At 40.2% G+C, this 25,790-nt stretch overlaps 1 protein-coding gene across 1 annotated transcript in view; it reads right to left on the reverse strand.

Moving 5' to 3' along the window:
* Positions 1-833: 833 nt before the first annotated feature.
* The window catches only part of LOC110491276 (protein unc-119 homolog A), a 48,560-nt gene continuing 23,603 nt past the window's right edge, over positions 834-25,790 (reverse strand). The window contains exons 2-5 of the mRNA XM_021564629.2: positions 10,683-10,796; positions 10,450-10,549; positions 10,052-10,224; positions 834-2,242 (exon numbers count right to left, since the gene is read on the reverse strand). Coding sequence (XP_021420304.1) covers positions 2,130-2,242; positions 10,052-10,224; positions 10,450-10,549; positions 10,683-10,796 — 500 coding nt within the window. The 3' untranslated portion in view covers positions 834-2,129. The remainder of the gene's footprint in view (positions 2,243-10,051; positions 10,225-10,449; positions 10,550-10,682; positions 10,797-25,790) is intronic.

Genomic DNA, 25,790 nt, shown 5'->3' on the forward strand with positions numbered 1-25,790 from the left:
CAAGTTGGTTGATGATCATTACTACATAACCATTTTCAAGTCTTGCCATAGATTTTCAAGTCGATTTAAGTCAAAAATATAACTAGGCCATTCTGGAACATTCAATGTCGTCTTGGTAAGCAACTCTAGTGTATATTTGGCCTTGTGTTTTAGGTTGTTGTCCTCCTGAAAGGTGAATTCATCTCCCAGTGTCTGGAGGAAAGCAAACTGAACCAGGTTTTCCTCTAGTATTTTGACTATTCTTTTTAACCCTGAAAAACTCTACAGTCCTTAATGATTACAAGTATACCCATAACATGATACAGCCACCACTATGCTTGAAAATATGGAGAGTGGTACTCAGTAATGTGTTGTATTGAATTTGCCCCAAACATAATGCTTTGTATTCATGACAAAAAGTTAATTGAGTTGCCACATTTTTTGCAGAATTACTTTAGTGCCTTGTTGCAAACAAGATGCATATTTTGGAATATTTATATTCTGTACAGGCGTCCTTCTTTTCACTCTGTCAATTAGGTTAGTATTGTGGAGTAACTACAATGTTGTTGATCCATCCTCCATTTTCTCCTATCACAGCCATTAACTGTAACTTTTTTAAAGTCACCATTGGCCTCATGGGGCAATCCCGGGTCAGCCGTTTCTATCGTCTCCGGCAACTGAGTTAGGAAGGAAGCCTGTATCTTTGTAGTGGCTGGGTGTATTGATACATGGGGCAGGATGGCAGGTATCCTAGTGGTTAGAGTGTTGGACTAACAACTGAAAGGTTGCAAGCTCAAATCACCAAGCTGACAAGGTAAAAAATAATAATAATCTGTCATTCAGCACCTGAACAAGTCAGTTTACCCATTGTTCCTAGGCTGTCATTGAAAATAAGAATTTGTTCTTAACTGACTTGCCTAGTAAATAAAGGTTAAAAAATACACCATCTGATGTGTAATTAATAACTTCACCATGCTGAAATGAATATTCAACATCTGCTTTTTGTATTTTTTTATCTATCTACCAATAGGTGCCCTTATTTGCGAGGCATTGGAAAACCTCCCTGGTCTTTGTGGTTGAAATTCACTGCTCGACTGAGGGACCTTACAGATAATTGTATGTGTGGGGTACAGAGATGAGGTAGTCATTAAAAGATCATGTTAAACATTATTGCACAAAGAGTCCATGTGACTTGTTAAGACATTTTTTACTCCTGAACATATTTGGGCTTGCCATAACAAAAGGGTTATTCATTTGTAAAAAATATCTAACAACATAATTCCACTTTGACATTATGGGGTATTGTGTGTGACACAAAATCTCAATTTAATCAATTTAAAATTTAGGCTGTAACACAATAAAATGTGGAAAAGGTCAAGGGTTGTGAATATTTTCTAAAGGCACTGTACCAAATGAACTAGTTTTAACTCTATTTGGAAAGTCCTCTGTCCATAAAGTTCCATAAAAATTCCCTATTGTTGATAAACATAAAATATAAAGTGAAATGTACATGTATATTTACTATGATATGTGATGTTAAGTCTATGTATATTTACCAGTCATATGATATTATGCAGTAAAACTGAGTTATAGTGATGGACGAAGAGTATAACTAAAACACTTTTCAAAATCAGTCAACTCATTTAAGTTTTAGACTCACATGTTGTACACACTGACAGACACATACGTGCATGCGCGCACACACACAGTCATAACAAACATACAGACTTGTACACACAATCATACACACACCCACAGAATAAATATACAGAGACATTTTATATATACACACACGTTTCTTCTCTAGCCTCTACTGGTCCTATACAGAAACTTGCTGGTGTTATCACCTCTGTCACTTTGTGTGTGTTTATGTGTGTTGGTGCATGTGTTCCCAGACAAGCCACACACACACACACACACACACACACACACACACACACACACACACACACACACACACACACACACACACACACAGCAACTGGGTTCGAGTTGGGTCTGTTCAGTGGTGTTTCTGTAGCTTTCCATAGGGCTGAGAGGGAGGATAAGAGCATGGGATCAGTAGGTTGTTAAGACTGAGTAACATGGTCCCTCTGTCTGTCTGTCTGTCTGTCTGTCTGTCTGCAAGAGCCTGGTTGGTCCTCCATCCTCTATGGGCCGCCACTGTAGGAGTAGTCTGCCTTGTTGTGCATCACCAACTTGTTGTCCACAAAGTAGAAACTGTCGGACTGTGTCTTGTATGGGTGCAGGATCATCTCTCGCACTGCAGGGAGCAACAGAGACACAACACATTATATATATTCATTTTTTTCAATTGCTAACAAGCATTGGTCAATACTGAAGCCACTTTTTCAAAACTGTTCACACAGTCTGCATTCACAACACGCATCTTGGCCGAACAATTAATCTCACCTCCAAAACTCACTCAAACCACCAAAACACTTCATACTGTCCATTTCTCAAAATAAGCTCGTTCGACCATAACACCGGTAACAATTCTCACTCAGAAAGCATACATTGTCACTCATAACACACTGACCTAAAAAACACTAACAACAGGGAGCATTATGTAAATGATTTTCTCCTTGAAGTGTGAATTATTTTTCACATACATCAGTATTTCATTATAGAATAAGAATAACACCTTTTCACTATATTGACTGAACTAAAGTAAACTACCGTTCAAAAGTTTGGGGTTACTTAGAAATGTCCTTGATTTTGAAAGAAAATTAAAAAAGAATTGTCCATTCAAATAACTAGTTGAGTATCTGAGGCTTCAATTACAGGCTCAAAATGGCTAGAAACAAAGAACTTTCTTCTGAAACTCGTCAGTATATTCTTGTTCTGAGAAATGAAGGCTATTCCATGTGAGAAATTGCCAAGAAACTGAAGATCTGGTACAACGCCGTGTACTACTCCCTTCACAGAACAGCGCAAAATGGCTCTAACCAGAATGGAAAGAGGAATGGGAAGCCCTGGTGCACAACGGAACGAGAGGACAAATACGTGAGAGTGTCTAGTTTGAGAAACAGACGCCTCGCAAGTCCTCAACTTGCAGCTTCATTAAATAGAACCCGCTAAACACCAGTCTCAATGTCAACAGTGAAGAGGCAGAATTCCTCTGTCCAGTCTCTGTGTTATTTTGCCCATTTAATCTTTTCTTTTTATTGGCCAGTCTGATATATGGCTTTTTTAAATTTTTAACTCTGACTAGAAGGCCAGCATTCTGGAGTCACCTCTTCACTGTTGATGTTGAGACTGATGTTTAGCGGGGGTGAACATACTGAACAAAAATGTGAACATACTGTATTGTACTGTATGTAGTATGTAGTTCAATTATCATTGAAGGATGCACATCTCACCAGTTGTTTGCCGGAAAATTCGTACTATAGATGCAACCGTTGAACACTGCAGATTTGGCTGGACCTTTAAACCGGCCTCTCTCAAAGAGAGACCATGGTTTACAACATGGTGAATAATTGTGGCCCTTATCTCATCAGAGACCACCGCTCTTGGTCTTCCTCTCGTTTTGTAATCCACACATTCTCCCTCTCCCTGCCACTCTTCTTTCCCCACCGCCTGCCTGTCTTCCTTGATCCATGTTTCCAAACTAAATAATTTCGAAGCCGTCCTCTTTTGTCTGTTTGGTAACAAGACTAAGACTTGGGTAGGCTATCAGATGAAATTGCAATCAGCTGTGTTTGGAACGATAAAATATTCTTCTGAGATTTTCTATGTTTCAATCTGGTTACTGCAGAAATGCACAACATTTGCCATCATTTTGTTTTCAATGTGTTTTTAACCGTTTTGGAAACAGTGTGTTAGCATTTGAAAACATGTGCTGCATATATAATTTAGTAGGTGGTGGAGTATGAATGAGAAAAGAGGTCATGGATTTCGGAGAATGTGGTCACTGAATGTATTTTGTGTGAAAGCAATGAAAAATGATTAACCGTTTTTCCACATACAGTTCTGTTTCGCTGACTGTGTGAAGAGTTTTAACAATGTGTCTTCAGTTTTGACCAATGCATGTTAGCAATTGAAAATAACTGTAACCCTTGTGTGGCGTTCATGTTTTTGTTCACCCAATGTTCGCGGATCTTACGGACCAACAACATTATTGGGTTTTTAATTACCAAACAGATCAAAATCACCACATAACAACATTGTGGCTGTGTCCGAATACCCATACTAGCGTACTACATACTTAAACTGAATAATTTTTACTCATCGTTACATACTATATAGCACATACTGTTCAATAAAAAGCATGCAGTATGCCATGCCCACATTGGACTAGCGGATTCTGACTGGCTGAGAAGGTGGGGCGGGGCGGGGCCGAGTGAGGGTGTTTTTTTTTTCAAATTCAACAGACTTCTCATTAACCAGCCTGGATAATAGCTAATATCCAATTAGATTTTCTCTCTAAACTCTGAATAGAATAGGAATAGAGTTACACAGTGCCTTCAGAAAGTATTCACACCCCTTTACTTTTTCCACGTTTTGTTGTGTTACAGCCTGCATTTAAAATGGATTCAAGTTAGATTTTGTTCCAATGGCCGACACACAGTAACCCTCAATGTCCAAGTGGAATTATGTTATTAGACATGCTTACAAAATAATAAAAAATGAAAAGCTGAAATGTCTTGTGTCAATAAGTATTCAACGCTTTTGTTATGGCAAGCCTAAATAAGTTCAGGAGGAAAAATGTGCTTAAGAAGTAACGTAATAAGTTGCATTGACTCACTCTGTGTGCAATAATAGAGTTTAAAGCTTAAAGAGTTTAAAGATTTTTTGAATGACTACCTCATCTCTGTACCCCACACAATTATCTATAAGGTCCCTCAGTCGGGCAGTGAATTTAAAACACAGGTTCAACCACAAAGACCAAGGAGGTTTTCCAATGCCTCACAAACATGGGCACCTATTGGTAGATGGGTAAAAATTCAGTGGGGCAAAAAAAGTATTTAGTCAGCCACCAATTGTGCAAGTTCTCCCACTTAAAAAGATGAGAGAGGCCTGTAATTTTCATCATAGGTACACTTCAACTATGACAGACAAAATGAGAAAAAAAATCCAGAAAATCACATTGTAGGACTTTTAATGAATTTATTTGCAAATTATGGTGGACAATAAGTATTAGTATCATAAATGTGGCATAACTGTGTGACATAATCACCCATGTCAAATGTGACATAACCCACTATGTCGAATATGATATAAACATGTCCTTAATAATGTCCTTAATAATGGGTGACATGTTGTGCTGAAGCTGAACATGATCTAAAGTGAAGTCATGTTAGTCACATTACACCTAATCTCATTCCCAGACACTAGCACCCTAATGCGTGGAACACAAGGGGAGACTCTCACAAACACAATGGTGTTCAACGTTTTGCTCTACGGCCCCCACGAGTGTCAGGAGACTCGTCTGAAGTCAGTACCTTCAATGTGCCAACTTCTGTTTGGTAGCGTCCGAACCGTTTGGGCTACAAACTAATGGGACCCCACTGTGAAAAGGGGGGACTCTAATGAACACGATGGTGTTCTCATCTGAAGGTTACCGGTACTGGTTAAAAACAATTATTTTTTTAAATTTATTTTTACATCTCCTACATTTAGAACAGACATTTCAAAAATAGCTTATTATGATGTATTTTTTGACTGTCCTTTTTTGCCGTTTATGAATGTGTTATTCAATGTGTTTCTAAGGATGTTAGTAGTAAAGACCAAAATCTATATTTTATCAAATCATTTTTCTACATATCCTAAGATCTTAAAACTCCAAATCAAATAGCTAAATAATCTTAAAACAACTCCATATGTCAGTATAGCTCGGATAATAGCTAATATCCAATTTGATTTTCTCTCTAAACTCTGAATAGAATAGGAATAGGGTTATACAGTGCCTTCAGAAAGAATTCCCCCAACATATTCGACTCTAAAAAGTGAACAACTACAAAATAAATGATATTACAATAAATAAAAGTGGCCACTTGATTTGCAAACTCATCAGATGTGCGCTTTACTGAGCTACAGAAACACAGCTAACCAAACAACAGCGCAGGGCATGCACACTAAATTAAGGGCAACTACACTCAAAAACGTACGTTTCTTAGATTTTTCCCAGACACCAAAAGTCATCCCCTGATGTTGTTTATGCATTTTTGTGAACACAGACACACTTGTCTCAATTGATGGGGCATGTGAAAGAAATGTTTTAACCACCCACCAGCCACATCTAGCTAAGGTCTGCTGCCTCAGTTTGTATGATGGCAATTTGCATATACTCCAGAATGTTATGAAGAGTGTTCAGATGAATTGCAATTAATTGCAAAGTCCCTCTTTGCCAATGCAAATTAACTAAATCCCCCAACAACATTTCCACTGCATTTCAGCCCTGCCACAAAAGGACCAGCTGACATCATGTCAGTGATTCTCTTGTTAACACAGGTGTGAGTGTTGACGAGGACAAGGCTGGAGATTACTCTGTCATGCTGATTGAGTTTGAATAACAGACTGGAAGCTTCAAAAGGAGGTTGGTGCTTGGAATCGTTCTTCTTCCTCTGTCAACCATGGTTACCTGCAAGGAAACACGTGCCATCATCATTGCTTTGCACAAAAAAGGGCTTCCATGCAAGAATATTATTGCCAGTAAGATTGCACCTAAATCAACCATTAATCGGATCATCAAGAACTTCAAGGAGAGCGGTTCAATTGTTGTGAAGAAGGCATCAGGGCGCCCAAGAAAGTCCAGCAAGAAAGTTGATTCAGGTTTGGGATCGGGGCCCCACCAGTACAGAGCTTGCTCAGGAATGGCAGCAGGCAGGTGTGAGTGCATCTGCATGCACAGTGAGGCGAAGACTTTTGGAGGATGGCCTGGTGTCAAGAAGGGCAGCAAAGAAGCCACTTCTCTCCAGGAAAAACATCAGGGACAGACTGATATTCTGCAAAAGGTACAGGGGTTGGATTGCTGAGGACTGGTGTAAAGTCATTTTCTCTGATGAATCACCTTTCCAATTGTTTGGGGCATCCGGAAAAAAGCTTGTCCGGAGACAAGGTGAGCGCTACCATCAGTCCTGTGTCATGCCAACAGTAAAGCATCCTGAGACCATTCATGTGTGGGGTTGCTTCTCAGCCAGTGAGAAGTGGATTCCCTTACAATTTTGACTAAGAACACAGCCAGGAACAAAGAATGGTACCAACACATCCTCCGAGAGCAACTTCTCCCAACCATCCAGGAACAGTTTGGTGACGAACAATGCCTTATCCAGCATGATGGAGCACCTTGCCATAAGGAAAAAGTGATAACTAAGTGGCTCGGGGAACAAAAAATTGATATTTTGGGTCCATGGCCAGGAAATTCCCCAGACCTTAATCCCATTGAGAACTTGTGGTCAATCCTCAAGAGGCGGGTGGACAAACAAAAACCCACAAATTCTGACAAACTCCAAGCATTGATTATGCAAGAATGGGCTGCCATCAGTCAGGATGTGGCCCAGAAGTTAATTGACAGGATGCCAAGGCAGATTGCAGAGGTCTTGAAAAAGAAGGGTCAACGCTGCAAATATTGACTCTTTGCATCAACGTCATGTAATTGTCAATAAAATCCTTTGACACTTATGAAATGCTTGTAATTATACTTCAGTATTCCATAGTAACATCTGACAAAAATATCTAAAGACACTGAAGCAGCAAACTTTGTGAAAATTAATATTTGTGTCATTCTCAAAACTTTTGGCCACGACTGTACACCTGGTTAACTTGATTGTTCACATCTGGCGAAGTGGAGTCTTTTGTTTAGACATGCTACTAGCTTGCTAGCTAAACAATGAACCATAATCCTCATACATTAGCAATAGAAACGAATTGTCATAGCTATACACCATACATGAGATTATGTAGTATGAATCTGTAGGTAGCTAAAGCCAACCAACTAGGTTCAATGTTAGCTAGCTAACAGTACGTTTTAACTTGCAACGAAAACAACTTTCTGACAAAATGAGAAACTTCTAATATCTGAAAATGTAGCTAGACTCTTACCCGTATACATGGATGAATGATTCACGCCAGACTGCAACCCCTTTCATTGAATAAGACATCATGTGTCATTTCTGTTTAGTTTGTACAGCTTGCTTGGCCCCTTTGTATCAAGTCACTCTGGTTCACACTGACCATGTGCAATGCCATAAGAATCATCAGATCTTTCTCCCTCTCTGTCACGGATGGTTGCCCTTAGTTTGAAGATGTAATTCGGAGATTACACAGCCTTCTGTGTTCTCTTTTCGACTCCCTCTGCATTTTCACACCCCTGAGTCAATAGTTTGTAGAAGCACCTTTGGCAGTGATTACAGAGTCTTTCTGGGTACATTTCTAAGAGTTTCCACACCTGGATTGTGCAACATTTTCCCATTATTATTTAAACAATTCTTCAAGCTCTGTCAAATCGGTTGTTGATCATTGCTAGACAACCATTTTCAGGTCTTGCCATAGATTTTCAAGAAGATTTAAGTCAAAAGACGGCCACTCAGGAGCGTTCACTGTCTTCTTAGTAAGCAACTCCAGTGTAGATTTGGCCTTAGGTTATTGTTCAGCTTAAAGGTGAATTCATCTCCCAGTGTGGTGAAAAGCAGACTAAACCAGGTTTCCTCTAGGATAATTTTTATCCTGAAAAACTCCCCAGTCCTTAACGATTACATACCCATTATAACATGATGCAGCCACCACTATGCTTGAAAATATAGAGAGTGATACTCAGTAATGTGTTGTATTGGATCACAGCCAAGTCACCATTGGCATCATGGTGGAAACCCTGAGCGGTTTCCTTCCTCTCCGGCAACTTAGTTAGGAAGGACACCTATATCTTTGTAGTGACTGGGTATATTGATACACCATCTAAAGTGGAATTAATAACTTCAATGTCAGATTTGTTCATTTTTACAAATCTACCAATAGGTGCCCTTATTTGCGAGGCATTGGGAAACCTCCCTGGTCTTTGTGCTTGAATCTGTGCTTAAAATTAACTGCTTGACTGAGGGACCTTACAGATAATTGTATGTGTGGGGTACAGAGATGAGGTAGTCATTCAAAAATCATGTTAAACACTATTATTGCACATAGAGTGAGTCCATGCAACTTATTACGTGACTTGTTATGCACAGTTTTACTCCTGCACTTATTTAGGCTTGCTATAACAAAGGGGTTGAATACTTACTTACTGACTCAAGACATTTCAGCTTTTCTTTTGTAATTAATTTGTAAAAATTAAGTATTAAGTATTGTGTGTAAACACGGACCAAAACAATCTTAATTTAATCTATTTGAAGCTCTGACGAAGAAAACCAGAAACACTTTTCAATGAGAAAACAGAAATCCACTTTGGGTAAAACAAAACATATATAGACTTCTGTTTTCAAGTAGGCTACGATGCAATACTTGTGATCATGTTAAGGAGAACAAAACTACTTAGCCTACATTTGAACACCCGTGCAGAAGCTTTGCTATTCGGCTTCTTCCCAATTAAGTAGTCTAGTTTTGTTGTTTGGCTACTTGAAGAGAACTATGTCCTATCACTCGCAGCCCACCTCTTCCAATGTATTGTGGAAAAGTGGGCATCGAATTCTACTAGACGAAGATCCAAAATTAGTATAACATCCTGGCATTTATACCATACTCTATTTTTGAAAATGTACATACTGTAACTATAATTCTATTTTTGCATACTGAGAATGCGTCATGTGCAATTGCATTGTTTCCTGCTATTCATTGATTTCGGTAGCACATCCCCATATCTAATTGATCAGCTGTTGTCAAAGCCGAAATTAATGACATCCAGGCATTTAAAGTATGCTCGATTTTGGAAATGTTGCATACTATTAAACATAATTTTTCATTAATATTAATAATTAATACCCAAGTATGGGTATTCGGACACAACTACTGTCCATCAGCACATTTCCCAGGCCTCTCTCTCTCTTGCTGTGTGTGTGTGTGTGTGTGTGTGTGTGTGTGTGTGTGTGTGTGTGTGTGTGTGTGTGTGTGTGTGGTGTGTGTGTGTGTGTGGCGTACTCACTGATATCCTCAGACAGAGGGGGGAACTCATAGATGTGTTCGCAAGTGTTCTTGCTACTGGGCATACAGAAGCCAAACTCAAAGTCAAAGCTTTTGAGCAGCTTCTCTCTGAAGTAGTGCCTCTCAATCATCCGGAAGTTCTCTATGGGCATGTCTCCTACGGTGAACTCAACACTGAGAGAGGGGAAGGATGGTGAGATAAAGGCAGAAAGAGTGGGGGGGAAAGGCAATTTCCTTGGGATTAAAATGTGTCCTTCTTTGTAGAGTTAGAGTTAGACTTCAGTGTAAATTGAGGGTTAGGTTTAGACTTTTGTGTACATTGAGGGTTAGGGTTAGACTTCTGTGTAAAATGGGGATTAGGGTTACAGACCTCTTTGTGAGTTAATGGGTTAGACTTACGTGGCGCCAACTTGTCTTAGCCGGAGGAAGGCGGGGGTGAACTGGTAGCGGACAAACCTCCCGGCGTTTGTATCAATGACGCTTTTATCTCCTGCTTTATCTACGCACAGACAGACAGACAGACAGACAGACAGACAGACAGACAGACAGACAGACAGACAGACAGACAGACAGACAAAGGTAACAGTCATCATAATAGGCCAATCAGACCCCTGTGTGTGTGTGTGTCTCACCTGTATGAGGAGGTTTGGTGATTTCGAACAGCACTGTGCCTGTCTCCATGTCTCTGATCTTGAACCTGGTGAAGTCAATGCTGTACACATTCTCACCTGGCCCACATAAGTAGTCTGATAGAGGGTGAGGGAGGGAGGGAGGGAGGGAGAGAAAGAGAGGGGGTGTTAAGGGAGGGAAAAGGAGAGAAAGAGAGGATGTTAATATAAACACAATTATATACTATTTATTTTCTTTCTTTATAGAAGAAAGGAAGTCTTCATCTACTGATCCTCTGTTTCTGTAAAGTCTTTAAATAAATGGTTGCCAATGCTGAGTGCATAACAATAACCTTGAGGATCACACATACAGTGTAAATAGGTTAGGTTACTAGGAATACACAGGCAGGAGATTACCAAAGCAATATTCTATCTTTATTTACATCTTATTTAAACAGGGACATCCTATTGAGACCAAAGCTTATTTTACAAGGGAGCCCGGCACACAATCATATAAATTCACAATAGCAAAGTAAAGAAAAACTATATTTACAAGAAATGTAAGAAAAGTAACTTACAAAATCTAATCATGAAAAACAAACACATTCCTCAACCATCTGAACTGCCCCTAGTGGCACCAAAACATCCACCTTTAGAGAGTTCTGGAGATCATTCCTCTAGTAAGGTGCAAAAAAACTAAACTTAACTCTGTGGAGACCGAAGGGATCTCCAAAGTTAGCCATGCCTGTGATCGGGCCTGGTGACTCAAATGTCTGTCATTCAATAATGAAGTAAGGATTTTAGAAACAAAAAGAGAGCAGCGCATTGATCTGCAAGTTTTAAGAGAGGTCCAGCCTACTTTCTGATAAAGAATTCAGTGATGTGTATGGACCCTATCACCCTCAATAAAGGATAGTGCATTATGATAAACTGTGTCCAATGGCTTAAATAGAGTGACAGCTGCATTCATATAGACCATATCGCCATAATCTGAAGCCGGAATGAATGTTGTCTGAATTATTTGTTTTCTGCTATTTAACGAAAGGCATGCCCTATTCCTATAAAGGAGGCCCATTTTAATTCTTAACTTCTTAAAAACTATTCATCAGTATGCTTTTTTGAAAGATAACTTTTCATCAATCCAGATACCCAAATATTTATCCTGAGTCCACAAAAAATGTACAAATCAAATCAAAATCATCAAATCAAATGTATTTATATAGCCCTTCGTACATCAGATGATATCTCAAAGTGCTGTACAGAAATCCAGCCACAAACAGCGAGCAATGCAGTGCAGGTAAATGCAGCAAGCAATGCAGGTAATGCACCTTTCTCAAACAGCAAGCAATGCACCTTTCTAATATTGAATTGCGCATGGGTTCCCCTCAAATTAGGGACTGATTTAGACCTGGGACACCAAGTGTGTGCAATTAATTATGAAAAGAAAACCAGCAGTCTCTGGATCTCGTACGGTAAGAGTTGAGTACCCATGATGATTATGCTGTGTTCAAAACAACTGGGAAGTCGGAACTTGGAAATCTCCAAGTCAACACGGAACTGGGAAAAGTTGTTCTAACCGGTCATCCAACTCGGAATTCCAGGTGGGGAACTCGAGCTTCGACTTACCGACCTGATTATCTCTGACTTTATGATTTGATCTATTTTTTCCCCCCAGTTGTCCCAGAGTTCCCAGTTGTCTTGAAAGCACAATTATTATGAATTTTTATGGACAAAAGAGCAAGATTATTTGTATTTGTCAAATGGTAGCTAAGTATCGATTATCATGTCACCAGAATAAGATTTCCTTTATTGGAAAGGACCATCAAGCTCATCACCTTGCACTTTCACCACACTGTGAAGTTCATCATTACTTATATTATCTGTAGCCTAATAAACTGCATGCTTTCCCGATGAGTCGTACTGGGAGGAGCACACAACAATATTTGCGCATAAAAGCGTTTCCACTGACATTTCTCGCATAATTAATTTTACAGACACAAAAAGATCCCACCATGTCTAGTGTATTTTGTTTAGTCGACATTCGTAAAGTTTACTGACAAATTTTCTGTTTCCATCAGGCCTGTCATATTTTGTTTCCGACATGTAATATACTTGCATAAAAAGGTTGGATGGAAACCTGGTTAGCGATAATAAAAAGTACGGGGCCCAAAATCGACCCTTGGTGGACACCTTTGGTAATATCTAGGAAACGTGATTTAACACCATCAGAAGAAACACATTGTGTCCTGTCTGTCAGGTGGTTTTCAAACTAATTGCAGGCTGCCTGCTACAGGCCAATTTCAGACAGTCTACGAATTAAAGGCTCAGTGCAGTAAAAAATGAAAATTTTCCTGTGTTTAATATACAGTGCCTTGCGAAAGTATTCGGCCCCCTTGAACTTTGCGACCTTTTGCAACATTTCAGGCTTCAAACATAAAGATATAAAACTGTATTTTTTTGTGAAGAATCAACAACAAGTGGGACACAATCATGAAGTGGAACGACATTTATTGGATATTTCAAACTTTTTTAACAAATCAAAAACTGAAAAATTGGGCGTGCAAAATTATTCAGCCCCCTTAAGTTAATACTTTGTAGCGCCACTTTTTGCTGTGATTACAGCTGTAAGTCGCTTGGGGTATGTCTCTATCAGTTTTGCACATCGAGAGACTGAAATTTTTTCCCATTCCTCCTTGCAAAACAGCTCGAGCTCAGCGAGGTTGGATGGAGAGCATTTGTGAACAGCAGTTTTCAGTTCTTTCCACAGATTCTCGATTGGATTCAGGTCTGGACTTTGACTTGGCCATTCTAACACCTGGATATGTTTATTTTTGAACCATTCCATTGTAGATTTTGCTTTATGTTTTGGATCATTGTCTTGTTGGAAGACAAATCTCCGTCCCAGTCTCAGGTCTTTTGCAGACTCCATCAGGTTTTCTTCCAGAATGGTCCTGTATTTGGCTCCATCCATCTTCCCATCAATTTTAACCATCTTCCCTGTCCCTGCTGAAGAAAAGCAGGCCCAAACCATGATGCTGCCACCACCATGTTTGACAGTGGGGATGGTGTGTTCAGCTGTGTTGCTTTTACGCCAAACATAACATTTTGCATTGTTGCCAAAAAGTTCAATTTTGGTTTCATCTGACCAGAGCACCTTCTTCCACATGTTTGGTGTGTCTCCCAGGTGGCTTGTGGCAAACTTTAAACAACACTTTTTATGGATATCTTTAAGAAATGGCTTTCTTCTTGCCACTCTTCCATAAAGGCCAGATTTGTGCAATATACGACTGATTGTTGTCCTATGGACAGAGTCTCCCACCTCAGCTGTAGATCTCTGCAGTTCATCCAGAGTGATCATGGGCCTCTTGGCTGCATCTCTGATCAGTCTTCTCCTTGTATGAGCTGAAAGTTTGTAGGGACGGCCAGGTCTTGGTAGATTTGCAGTGGTCTGATACTCCTTCCATTTCAATATTACCGGTTGCACAGTGCTCCTTGGGATGTTTAAAACTTGGGAAATCTTTTTGTATCCAAATCCGGCTTTAAACTTCTTCACAACAGTATCTCGGACCTGCCTGGTGTGTTCCTTGTTCTTCATGATGCTCTCTGCGCTTTTAACGGACCTCTGAGACTATCACAGTGCAGGTGCATTTATACGGAGACTTGATTACACACAGGTGGATTGTATTTATCATCATTAGTCATTTAGGTCAACATTGGATCATTCAGAGATCCTCACTGAACTTCTGGAGAGAGTATGCTGCACTGAAAGTAAAGGGGCAGAATAATTTTGCACGCCCAATTTTTCAGTTTTTGATTTGTTAAAAAAGTTTGAAATATCCAAAAAATGTTGTTCCACTTCATGATTGTGTCCCACTTGTTGTTGATTCTTCACAAAAAAATACAGTTTTATATCTTTATGTTTGAAGCCTGAAATGTGGCAAAAGGTCGCAAAGTTCAAGGGGGCCGAATACTTTCGCAAGGCACTGTACATTTCCACACTATGAGGTTGGAATAATACTGTGAAAGGGATGATAATGCCCTTTTAGCGTAAGAGCTGTTTTAGTTTTGGTCACACCAGGCAGTAAATTAGTTAATAGACCAATAAGAAGCCTTTCTGCCAAAAACAGCTAGTTTTCAGTTTTCCCCTCCCCACCACTCACAGAATGTTCTAGCAAAATTCTTGCTTGTGAAATAGTTTTTGGCTAAAAAGCTATTTTTCTTTTTCACAATTTTAATTAAAAACAATCAATCAGTAAGGTACTTAAATGAGAATTCCACGATTTGTATTAATCAGTATTTTTGATGTAAATGGCATGTTATAGAAGGTTAGACAGTTTTCTTACAATCTGTTTTTGAGAAACTTACCCCACCAGCAATTGACTGCCTTAGCCTCATTCTGGAGTTCCAGGGCTCCAAAAACACCCAAATGCGTCCTTTTACAAACAACAAAGTTCTCAGTATCGTAACCCAGTACTTTAGATCTTGTACACATGAAAATGTGTTATACCGAATGTTATAATCCATTTAGTTGAACTCAAGTGATAAATCAGTCTTATCTAGCGACATTTGAAATTGTGTTTTTACATTGGATAAAAGTAGAGACTCAGAGCTACAAAATTGTATCACACAATACAGTTGAGGAACAATGGGAAAGTAATTTAGCTTTGAAAGTTGATAAACTGGTAAATATATATATTCTTTTCACCTTTAGTTAACCAGGTAGGCCAGTTGATAACAAGTTCTCATTTACAACTGCGACCTGGCCCAGATAAAGCAAAGCAGTGCGGCAAAAACAACAACACAGAGTTATACATAAACAAATGTACAATCAATAACACAATACAAAGGGAAGAAAAAATAAAAATCAATGTTCAGTGTGGTTAAATGTAGAAGAGTAGGGAGGTAGGCAATAAACAGGCAATAGAGGCAAAATAATTGCAATTTAGCATTCACACTGGAGTGATAGATGTGCAGATGATGATGTGCAAGTAGAGATACTGGAGTGCAAAAGAGCTAGAGGGTAAGTAATACTATGGGGATGAGGTAGTTGGGTGGGCTATTTACAGACTGGCTGTGAACAGGTATTGTGATCGGTAAGCTGCTCTGACAGCTGATGCTTAAAGTTAGAGAGGGAGAAATAAGACTCCAGCTTCAGTGATTTTTGCAATTCGTTCCAGTCATTGGCAGCAGATAACTGGAAGGAAAGGCAACCAAAAGAAGTGTTGGCATTGGGGATGACCAGTTAAATATACCTGCTGGAGCACGTGCTACGGGTGGGTGTTACTATGGTGACCCGTGAGATGAGATAAGGCACGGCTTTAACCTTTCTGATCTCCCCATCCCGGATCCGGGATCGTGAATACAGACTCAAGCTCATTACCATAACGCAACGTTAACTATTCATGAAAATCGCAAATTAAATGAAATAAATATGCTAGCTCTCAAGCTTAGCCTTTTGTTAACAACACTGTCATCTCAGATTTTCAAAATATGCTTCTCAACCATTGCAAAACAAGCATTTGTGTAACAGTATTGATGGCTAACGTAGCATTTAGCATTAGCATTCAGCTGGCAACATTTACACAAAAAAACAGAAAAGCATTCAAATAAAATCATTTACCTTTGAAGAACTTCAGATGTTTTCAATGAGGAGACTCTCAGATAGCAAATGTTCAGTTTTTCCTGAAAGATTATTTGTTTAGGACAAATCGCTCCGTTTTCTGCGTCACGTTTAGCTATGAAAAAACCCCTGTATCCAGGATTGTGTAAATCTATCAGCAAGCTCATTAGCATAACACAACGTTAACTATTTATGAAAATCGCAAATGAAATGAAATAAATATGCCATCTCTCAAGCTTAGCCTTTTGTAAACAACACTGTCATCTCAGATTTTCAAAATATGCTTCTCAACCATAGGAAAACAATAATTTGTGTAAAAGTAGCTAGCTAGCGTTAGCATTTCGCGTTAGCATTTAGCGTTAGCATTAGCGTTAGCATCCAGCACGCAACATTAACAAAAACATAAAAGCCTTCAAATAAAATCATTTACCTTTGAAGAACTTCTGATGTTTTCAATGAGGATACTCTCAGTTAGATAGCAGATGCTCAGTTTTTCCAAAAAGATTCCTTGTGTATTAGAAATAGCTCCGTTTTATACATCACATTTGGCTACCAAAAAAAATCCGAAAATTCAGTCCTCAAAACGCGAACTTTTTTCCAAATTAACTCCATATTATCGACTGAAAACATGGCAAACGTTGTTTAGAATCAATCATCAAGGTGTTTTTCACATATCTCTTCATTGATACATCGTTCTTGGACACATGCTTTCTCCCCTGAATCAAATGGTAAAGTAGAAGCAGCTGGCAATTGCGCACCGAATTCGACGCAGGACACCAGGCGGACACTTGGAAAATGTAGTCTCTTATGGTCAATCTTCCAATGATATGCCTACAAATACGTCACAATGCTGCTAAGACCTTGGGCGAACGACAGAAAGTGTAGGCTCATTCGTTGCGCAATCACAGCCATATAAGGAGAGAATGGAAAACAGAGCTTCAGAAATTCTGCTAATTCCTGGGTGATGCATCATCTTGGTTTCGCCTGTAGAATGAGTTCTGGGGCACTTACAGACAAAATCTTTGCAGATTCTGAAACTTCAGAGTGTTTTCTTTCCAAAACTGTCAAGAATATGCATAGTCGAGCATCTTTTCGTGACAAAATATCGCGCTTAAAACGGGAACGTTTTTTATCCAAAAATGAAATAGCGCCCCTAGAGCTCTAACAGGTTAACTAGCAAAGACTTATACATGACCTGGAGCCAGTGGGTTTGGCGACGAATATGTAGTGAGGGCCAGCCAACGAGAGCATATAGTTGCAGTGGTGGGTAGTATATGGGGCTTTGGTGACAAAATGGATGGCACTGTGATAGACTACATCCAGTTTGCTGAGTAGAGTATTGGGGGCTATTTTGTAAATGACATCGCCGAAGTCAAGGATCGATAGGATAGTCAGTTTTACGAGGGTATGTTTGGCAGCAAGGAGGATTTGAATGAGGCTTGTTGTGAAATAGGAAGTCAATTCTAGATTAATTTTGGATTGGAGATGTTTAATGTGAGTCTGGAAGGAGAGTTTATAATCAAACCAGACACCTAGGTATTTGTAGTTGTCCACATATTCTAGGTCAGAACTGTCCAAAGTAGTGATGCTAGTCAGGCGGGAGGGTGGGGGCAGCGATCGGTTGTAGAGCATGCATTTGGTTCTTTTTACTGGCAATTAAAAGCAGTTGGAGGCCACGGAAGGAGTGTTGTATGGCATTGACTCTCGTCTGGAGGTTAGTTTGCACAGTGTCCAAAGAAGAGCCAGAAGTATACAGAATGGTGTCGTCTGCGTAGAGGTGGATCAGAGAATCCCCTGCAGCAAGAGCGACATCATTGATGTATACAAAGAAGAGAGTCGGCCCGAAGTTTGAACCCTGTGGCACCCCCATAGAGACTGCCAGAGGTCCAGACAACATGCCCTCCGATTTGACACAATTAACTCTATCTGAGAAGTAGTTGGTAAACCAGGTAAGGCAGTCATTTGAGAAGCCAAGGCTATTGAGTCTGCCGATAAGAATGTGGTGATTGAGTCGAGAGCCTTGACCAGGTCGATGAATACGGCTGCACAGTAGTGTCTTTCATCGATGGCGGTTATGATATCATTTAGGACGTTGAGCATGAATGAGGTGCACCCATGACCAGCTCGGAAACCAGACTGCATAGTGGAGAAGGTACGGTGGGATTCAAAATGGTCGGTGATCTGTTTGTTAACTTGGAATTCGAAGATTTTAGAAAGGCAGGGCAGGGTGGCTATACAGTTGAAGTCAGAAGATTACATACACCTTTGCCAAATACATTTAAACTCAGTTTTTCACAATTCCTGACATTTAATCCTCGTAAAAATGCCCTGTCTAAGGTCAGTTGGGATAACCACTTTATATTTAGAATGTGAAATGTCAGAATAATGGTAGAGAATTATTTATTTCAGCTTTTATTTCTTTCATCATATTCCCAGTGGGTCAGAAGTTTACATACACTCAATTAGTATTTCATAGTGTTGCCTTTAAATTGTTTAACTTGGGTCAAATGTTTCATGTAGCCTTCCACAAGCTTCCCACAATAAGTTGACAGAGCTGGTGTAACTGAGTCAGGTTTGTAGGCCTCCTTGCTAGCACACACTTTTTCAGTTCTCCCAACACATTTTCTATAGGATTGAGGTTAGGGCTTTGTGATGGCCAATCCAATACCTTGATTTTGTTGTCCTTAAGCTATTTTGCCACACATTTGGAAGTAGGCTTGTCATTGTCCATATGGAAGACCCTTTTGCGACTAAGCTTTAACTTCCTGACTGATGTCTTGAGATGTTGCTTCAATATAGCCACATCATTATCCTGCCTCATGAAGCCATCTATTTTGTGAAATGCACCAGCCCCTCCTGCAGCAAAGCACCCACCCACAACGTGATGCTGCCACCCCCGTGCTTCACGGTTGGGATGGTGTTCTTCGGCTTGCAAGCCTCCCCCTTTTCCCTCCAAACATAACGATGGTCACCATGGCCAAACAGTTCTATTTTTGTCTCATCAGACCAGAGGACATTTCTCCAAAAAGTACAATCTTTGTCCCCATGTGCAGTTGCAAACCGTAGTCTGGCTTTTTTATGGCGGTTTTAGAGCAGTGGCTTCTTCCTTGCTGAGCTGCCTTTCAGGATATGTCGATATAGGAATAATTTTCCTATGGATATAGATACTTGTGTAACCGTTTCCTCTACCATCTTCACAAGGTCCATTGCTATTGTTCTGATTTGCATTTTTCACACTAAAGTACATTTATCTCTGGGAGACAGAAAGCATCTCCTTCCTGAGTGGTATGACAGCTGCGTGGTCCCATGGTGTTTATACTTGCATAATATTGCTTGTACAGATGAACGTGGTACCTTCAGGCGTTTGGATGTTGCTCCCAAGGATGAACCAGGCTTGTGGAGTTCTACAATGTTTTTCTGAGGTCTTGGCTGATTTCTTTAGATTTTCCCATGATGTCAAGTAAAGAGGCACTGAGTTTGAAGGTAGGCCTTGAAATACATCCACACCTCTATTTTTATTTATTTATTTAACTAGGCAAGTCAGTTGAGAACAAATTCTTATTTTCATTGACGGCCTAGGAACAGTGGGTTAACTGCCTTGTTCAGTGGCAGAAAAACAGGTTTTTACCTTGTCAGCTCGGGGATTTGATCTTGCAACCTTTCGCTTCCTAGTTCAATGCTCTAACTACCAGGCTACCTCTCGCAATTGACTGAAATGAGGTCAATTAGCCTATCAGTAGATTCTAAAGCCATGACATCATCATCTGGAATTTTACAAGTGTCTCACCCTGACCATAGAGAGCCCTTGGATTCTCTATAGTGGTTTAGGTTAGGGTGTGACTAGGCGGCATTCTAGAATGTGTATTTCTATGTTGGTGGTTTTGTATGGTTCCCAATTAGAGGCAGCTGGTAATCATTGCCTCTAATTGGGGATCATATTTAGGAAGTCCTATCTCCCACCTGCTTTGTGGGAAATTGTTTGGGGGAAATTGTTTGGGGGAAATTGTTTGGGGGAAATTGTTTGGGGGAAATTGTTTGGGGGAAATTGTTTGGGGGAAATTGTTTGGGGTAGTGTGTTTGGGCACGATGGCGTCACGATGGCGTCACGGTCTTTGTAAGTTTTGGACTTATTGTAGCGGTTTGTCCTTTTGTCAGTTTCCTGTTTTTGCTTGCATGTTTGTCTGTGCTAGATGTTTTATTTGGTGAGTGGTTTTGTGTGTGTGTGTGTGTGTGTGTCTTTTGACATGCTTTCTTTCTCTGTTAGGGTGCAAAGAGGAAGGAAACCACTCAGATTTCACCTTGAGGCCAATGGTGACTTTAAAACAGTAACAGAGTTTAATGGCTGTGATAGGAGGAAACTGAGGATAGAATAACAACATTTTAGATACGCCACAATACTAACCTACATGACAGAGTAAAAAGGAAACCAGAATAGATATATTCCAATACATGCATACTGTTTGTATTATACAATGGCCAAATATACAGTGAAGTTGCTTACCAAGACAAGAGCGAATGTTGTGGTATTCATGCTGGTTATGTTGCCTTGAATTCTAAATATATCACAGATAGTGTCACCAGCAAAGCAACATCACCCCTCCTCCTCCAAGCTTCACGGTGGGAGCCACACATGCGGAGATCATCATTCACCTATTCTGCGTCTTACAAAGACACGGCGGTTGGAACCAAAAATCTCAAACTCAGACCAAAAACCAGATTTCCACCGGTCTAATGTCCATTGCTCATGTCTTTTGGCCCAAGCAAGTCTTCTTTTCATTGGTGTCCTTTAGTAGTGGTTTCTTTATAGCAATTCTATGATGAAGGCCTGATTCACACAGTCTCCTCTGAACAGTAGATGTTGAGATGTGTCTGTTTCTTGAACTCTTTAATGTGCAATCTGAGGTGCAGATAAATGCTGATTTCTGAGGCTGGGAACTCTAATGAACTTCCTTTCCTGTGGTGGTCTTCATGAGGGCCAGTTTCATCATAGCACTTGGTGATTTTTGTGAATGCACTTGAAGAAACTTTCAAAGTTCTTGACATTTTCCGGATTGACGGACCTTCATGTCTTAAAGTAATGATGGTCTGTCATTTCTCTTTGCTTATTTGAGCTGGTCATGCCATAATATGTGGCCCATTTCAAGAAACTAGGCGTTTGTCAGGAGAGCCGTTTCAATGTAAACTTTTTTTGATCAAAATGCGTTAATTGGCAGAAATTCCTTCTCGAACATGTTATCTTTCATGTGCCTTAAACTTATGTAATCTGTAAATACAAATAAAATTGTTAAATTATGAGCCTAGTTGGTTTAGCCACAGAAAAAGAAAGGAACCTTTCTACTAGCCATGATTGTCTGAGATAATGAGTGGGCTGGACATGCTGAGAGAGGAGTTTGGATTTGTCTACTATATTGCACGGTTCTGACTATTTGAGCTGGTCAGTATGTGTAGGTAATCCTGTCTAACACTTATTTTTGTGTTAATGTATTGTGTCGTAAAACTGCATAGGTGTTGCTCTCCACTTTCTGGAGGATCAAGTTTTGAAATCAGTGGAATTAGAGTATGATAGCAAAAACACCTGTCTCCAGATTACATCTTCAAACTAAGTGCAACCATAGCATCTGTGACAGGAGACGTGTCCATCCATGATGAATACAGGTAAGATTAGCTAGCTCCATTTTCAGACATTACACATTTCTATTTTTGAAAGTGGTTTAATTTCAAGTTAGTGTACTGTTAGCTAGCGAACATTAGCTGGCTGGCTCACTAGCTAACGTTACGTGTGTGATCTTATTATTTGTATCTCAGAGCCATTTGCATTGCTAGTTATAACCTAATGTTAGCTAGCTGACATTGAACCTGGTAGGTTAGCTACCTGCAGATTCAAGCAGGGTAGTAACGTCATGAGTTGAGATTACGTTTCATTGTTTACCTAGTTAGCTAGCTAAATGTCTTAACAAAAGACTCCACTGTGCAAGTAACCATTTCGGGTTGGTTTGTAAATTCAGTCTGGCCATCTACTCCGATTTCTGAGTGTGCCAAAGCTCAGAATATCTGATGAATTTACGAACGCTCAACATCCATGGCCGGTGTCAGTAAACGTTGGCAAAAAAGTGTAATAAATTGTTGTAAGCAGCACAGTTACAGTCACCAATGCTCTGGATAACATGAAAACAGCCTAACCATCTCTGCTAGGGCGAGTAAAATGGTTAGAGTTCGGGTGGGGGCTAAAGCTTAAGAGGGTGTGAACGATGCTGAATGGGTGTAGACAAAGAGCTCTCCTGTAGATACCAAAAAAAGTGAGGTTACAAGTTTATCAACTTCCAAAGCAGAATTACTTTCCCATTGTTCCTCAAATGCTGTGGATGATATGCCAACTTGTTGCTCTGTGCCTGTTATCCAATGTAAAAAACACAATTTCGATTTTTGCTACATAAGACTGAATCAAGGCATTTGGTCACATATGGACTTGGTCTTTTACCAAATAGGCCTATCTTCTGTATACCACCCGTACCTTGTCACAACACAACTGATTGGCTCAAACACATCCACAATTTAACAAGGCACACCTGTTAGTTGAAATACATTCCAGGTGACAACCTCATGATGCTGGTTGTGAGAATGCCAAGAGTGTGCAAAGCTGTCATCAAGGCAAAGGGTGGCTACTTTGAAGAATCTCAAATTAACCTGTCAACTGTGGGACCTTATATATACAGGTGTGTACCTTTCCAAATCATGTCCAATCAATTGGATTTACCACAGATGGACTCCAATAAAGTTGTAGAAACATCTCAAGGATGATCAATGGAAACAGGATGTACCTGAGTCCAATTTTGTGTGTCATAGCAAATGGTTTGAATACATATGTAAATAACGTATTTCTGAAAATGTAAAAAAAAAACTTTATTTACTTTGTCATTATGGGGTATTGTTTCTCATTTTTTAATAAGATTAATGTAGCATAATGTGGAAAAAGTCAAGGGGTCAAAGTATGGGCGAGTGTGTGTCGAAAGGAAAGTACTGGGCGTGTAGAAAGGAGTGGAGTATGTCGAAAGTGCTCTGCTTTTGGTTAGATGGTTTTGATTGAGCTGTTTTTTTTTTCTTTCCGTTTCTTACCATGCAACTACTGTACCGCGAGAGTTTAGACTTCTGTTTTTAAGCCAGAGTTGTATTTCAATGCTAGTCTTACACAAATAATTGTACATTTTCAGTTATAAAACTAACGATAGTTTATTTTTTGTTAAAAATATTGCTTGGCCTCCTGAGTGGTGCTGTGGTCTAAGACACTGAATTACAGTACTAACTGTGCCACTAGAGAACCTGGGTTCAATTCCAGGCTCTGTCACAGCCGGCTGCGACTTGGAGACCAATGGGGTGGTGCACAATTGGCCCAGTGTCATCTGGGATAGGGGAGGTTTTGGCCGGCAGGTATGTCATTGTCCTGTCACGCACTAGCGACTCCTGTGGCGGGCTGACACGGTTGCCAGGTGTGCGGTGTTTCCTCTGAGACATTGGTGCGGCTGGCTTCCAGGTTAAGTGGGCATTGTTTCAAGAAGCAGCTTGGTTGTGTTGTGTTTTGGAGGACAAACGGCTCTTGACCTTCGCCTCTCCCGAGTCTGTTAGGGAGTTGCAGCGATGAGACAAGACTGTAACTACCAATTGGATGCCATGAAAATGGGGTAAAAAAACAAACAATATATATATTTAAGTATTGCTGATAGGTCTACTATTGCTTCATGTGTTGTATGCGTGTGCTTACTGTGAAGGTCACCCTGATATTGGCTAGGACCTTCCCATTCCATTGCCAGACAGTAGTGCTTGTCAAGTGGGAACGAAAAGCACTGTGTCCTGGTATTGTTGCCGTGTTGTTGCCATTCATGCCCTCACCATTGAGTTGTAGACTGTATGTATCAAGGGGACATCTACACTGAACAAAAATTCTCCACTGTGCCAGTGGCCATGGAATGTGAGCATTAGCCCACTGAAGAAGTTGGTTACGTCGCCAAACTGCAGTGAGGTCAAGACCCAGGTGAGGACGACGAGCACGCTGATGAACTTCCCAGAGACTGTTTCTGACAGTTTTTTCAGAAGTTCTTCAGTAGTGCAAACCCACAGTTTCATCAGCTTTCTGGGTGGCTCGTCTTAGACCATCCCGCAGGTAAAGAAGCCGGATGTGGAGGTCCTGGGCTTGCGCGGGTACACATGGTTGTGAGGCTGTTTGACATACTTCCAAATTCTCTAAAACAACATTGGGGGTGGTGGGGTTTAGGTTACAATTGCAATTCTTGTTTTGTAAACCAATCGGTCATGCGATTCATTCTTTTGGCTTATGGTAGAGAAATTAACATTACATTCTCTGGCAACAGCTCTGGTGGACATTCCTGCAGTCAGCATGCCAATTGCATGCTCCCTTAACTTGAGACATCTGTGGCACATTTTAGAGTGGCCGTTTATTGTCCCCGGCACAAGGTGCACCTGTCTAATGATCATGCTGTTAAATCAGCTTCTTGACATGCCACACCTGTCAGATGGATGGATTATCTTGGCAAAGGAGAAATTCTCACCTTTTTGAAAATTTCTGGGATCTTTTATTCAGCTCATGAAACATGGACCAACACATGTTGCATTTATAAATATATATTTTTTCAGTATGAATGGTTCAGTTATTTCTTGTGTAGGTTGCTATCCTACTTGAAAAAAAACATGAGACTTTTACCACATTTTGTTATGTTACAGGATTATTCTAAAAATGATTAAATTGTTAATTTCTCATCAACAATACCCCATAATGACAAAGCAAAAACAGGTTTTTAGAAATATTTGAAAATGTATTAAAAATTAAAAACAGATATCACATTTACATAAGGACTCAGATTTAGTACTCAGTACTTTGTTGAAGCACCTTTGACAGCGATTACAGCCTTGAGTGTTCTTGGGTATGACGCTACAAGTTTGGCACACCTGTATTTTTTTATTTTATTTTACCTTTATTTCACTAGGCAAGTCAGTTAAAAACAAATTCAAAAACAGATTTGTACCTTGTCAGCTCGGGGGTTTGAACTTGCAACCTTCCGGTTACTAGTACTAACCACTAGGCTACCCCGCCTCCCCATTTGGGGAGTTTCTCCTATTCTTCTCTGCAGATCCTCTCAAACTCTGTCAGGTTGGATGGGGAGCGTCGCTGCACAGCTATTTTCAGGTCTCTCCAGAGATTTTTGATCAGGTTCAAGTCCGGCCTCCGGCTGGGCCGCTCAAGGACATTCAGAGACTTGTCCCGAAGCCACTCCTGCGTTGTCTTGAATGTGTGCTTTGGGTCATTGTCCTGTTGGAAGGTGAACCTTCGTTCCAATCGGAGGTCCTGAGCGCTCAGGAACATGTTTTCATCAAGGATGTCTATGTACTTTGCCCCGTTCATCTTTCCCTTGATCCTGACTAGTCACCCAGTCCTTGCCACTGAAAAACATCCCCACAGCATGATGATGATGCTGCCACCACCATGCTTCACTGTAGGGATG

Source organism: Oncorhynchus mykiss, chromosome 2 (genome assembly GCF_013265735.2).
Source record: "Oncorhynchus mykiss isolate Arlee chromosome 2, USDA_OmykA_1.1, whole genome shotgun sequence".
NCBI lineage: Eukaryota > Metazoa > Chordata > Actinopteri > Salmoniformes > Salmonidae > Oncorhynchus > Oncorhynchus mykiss.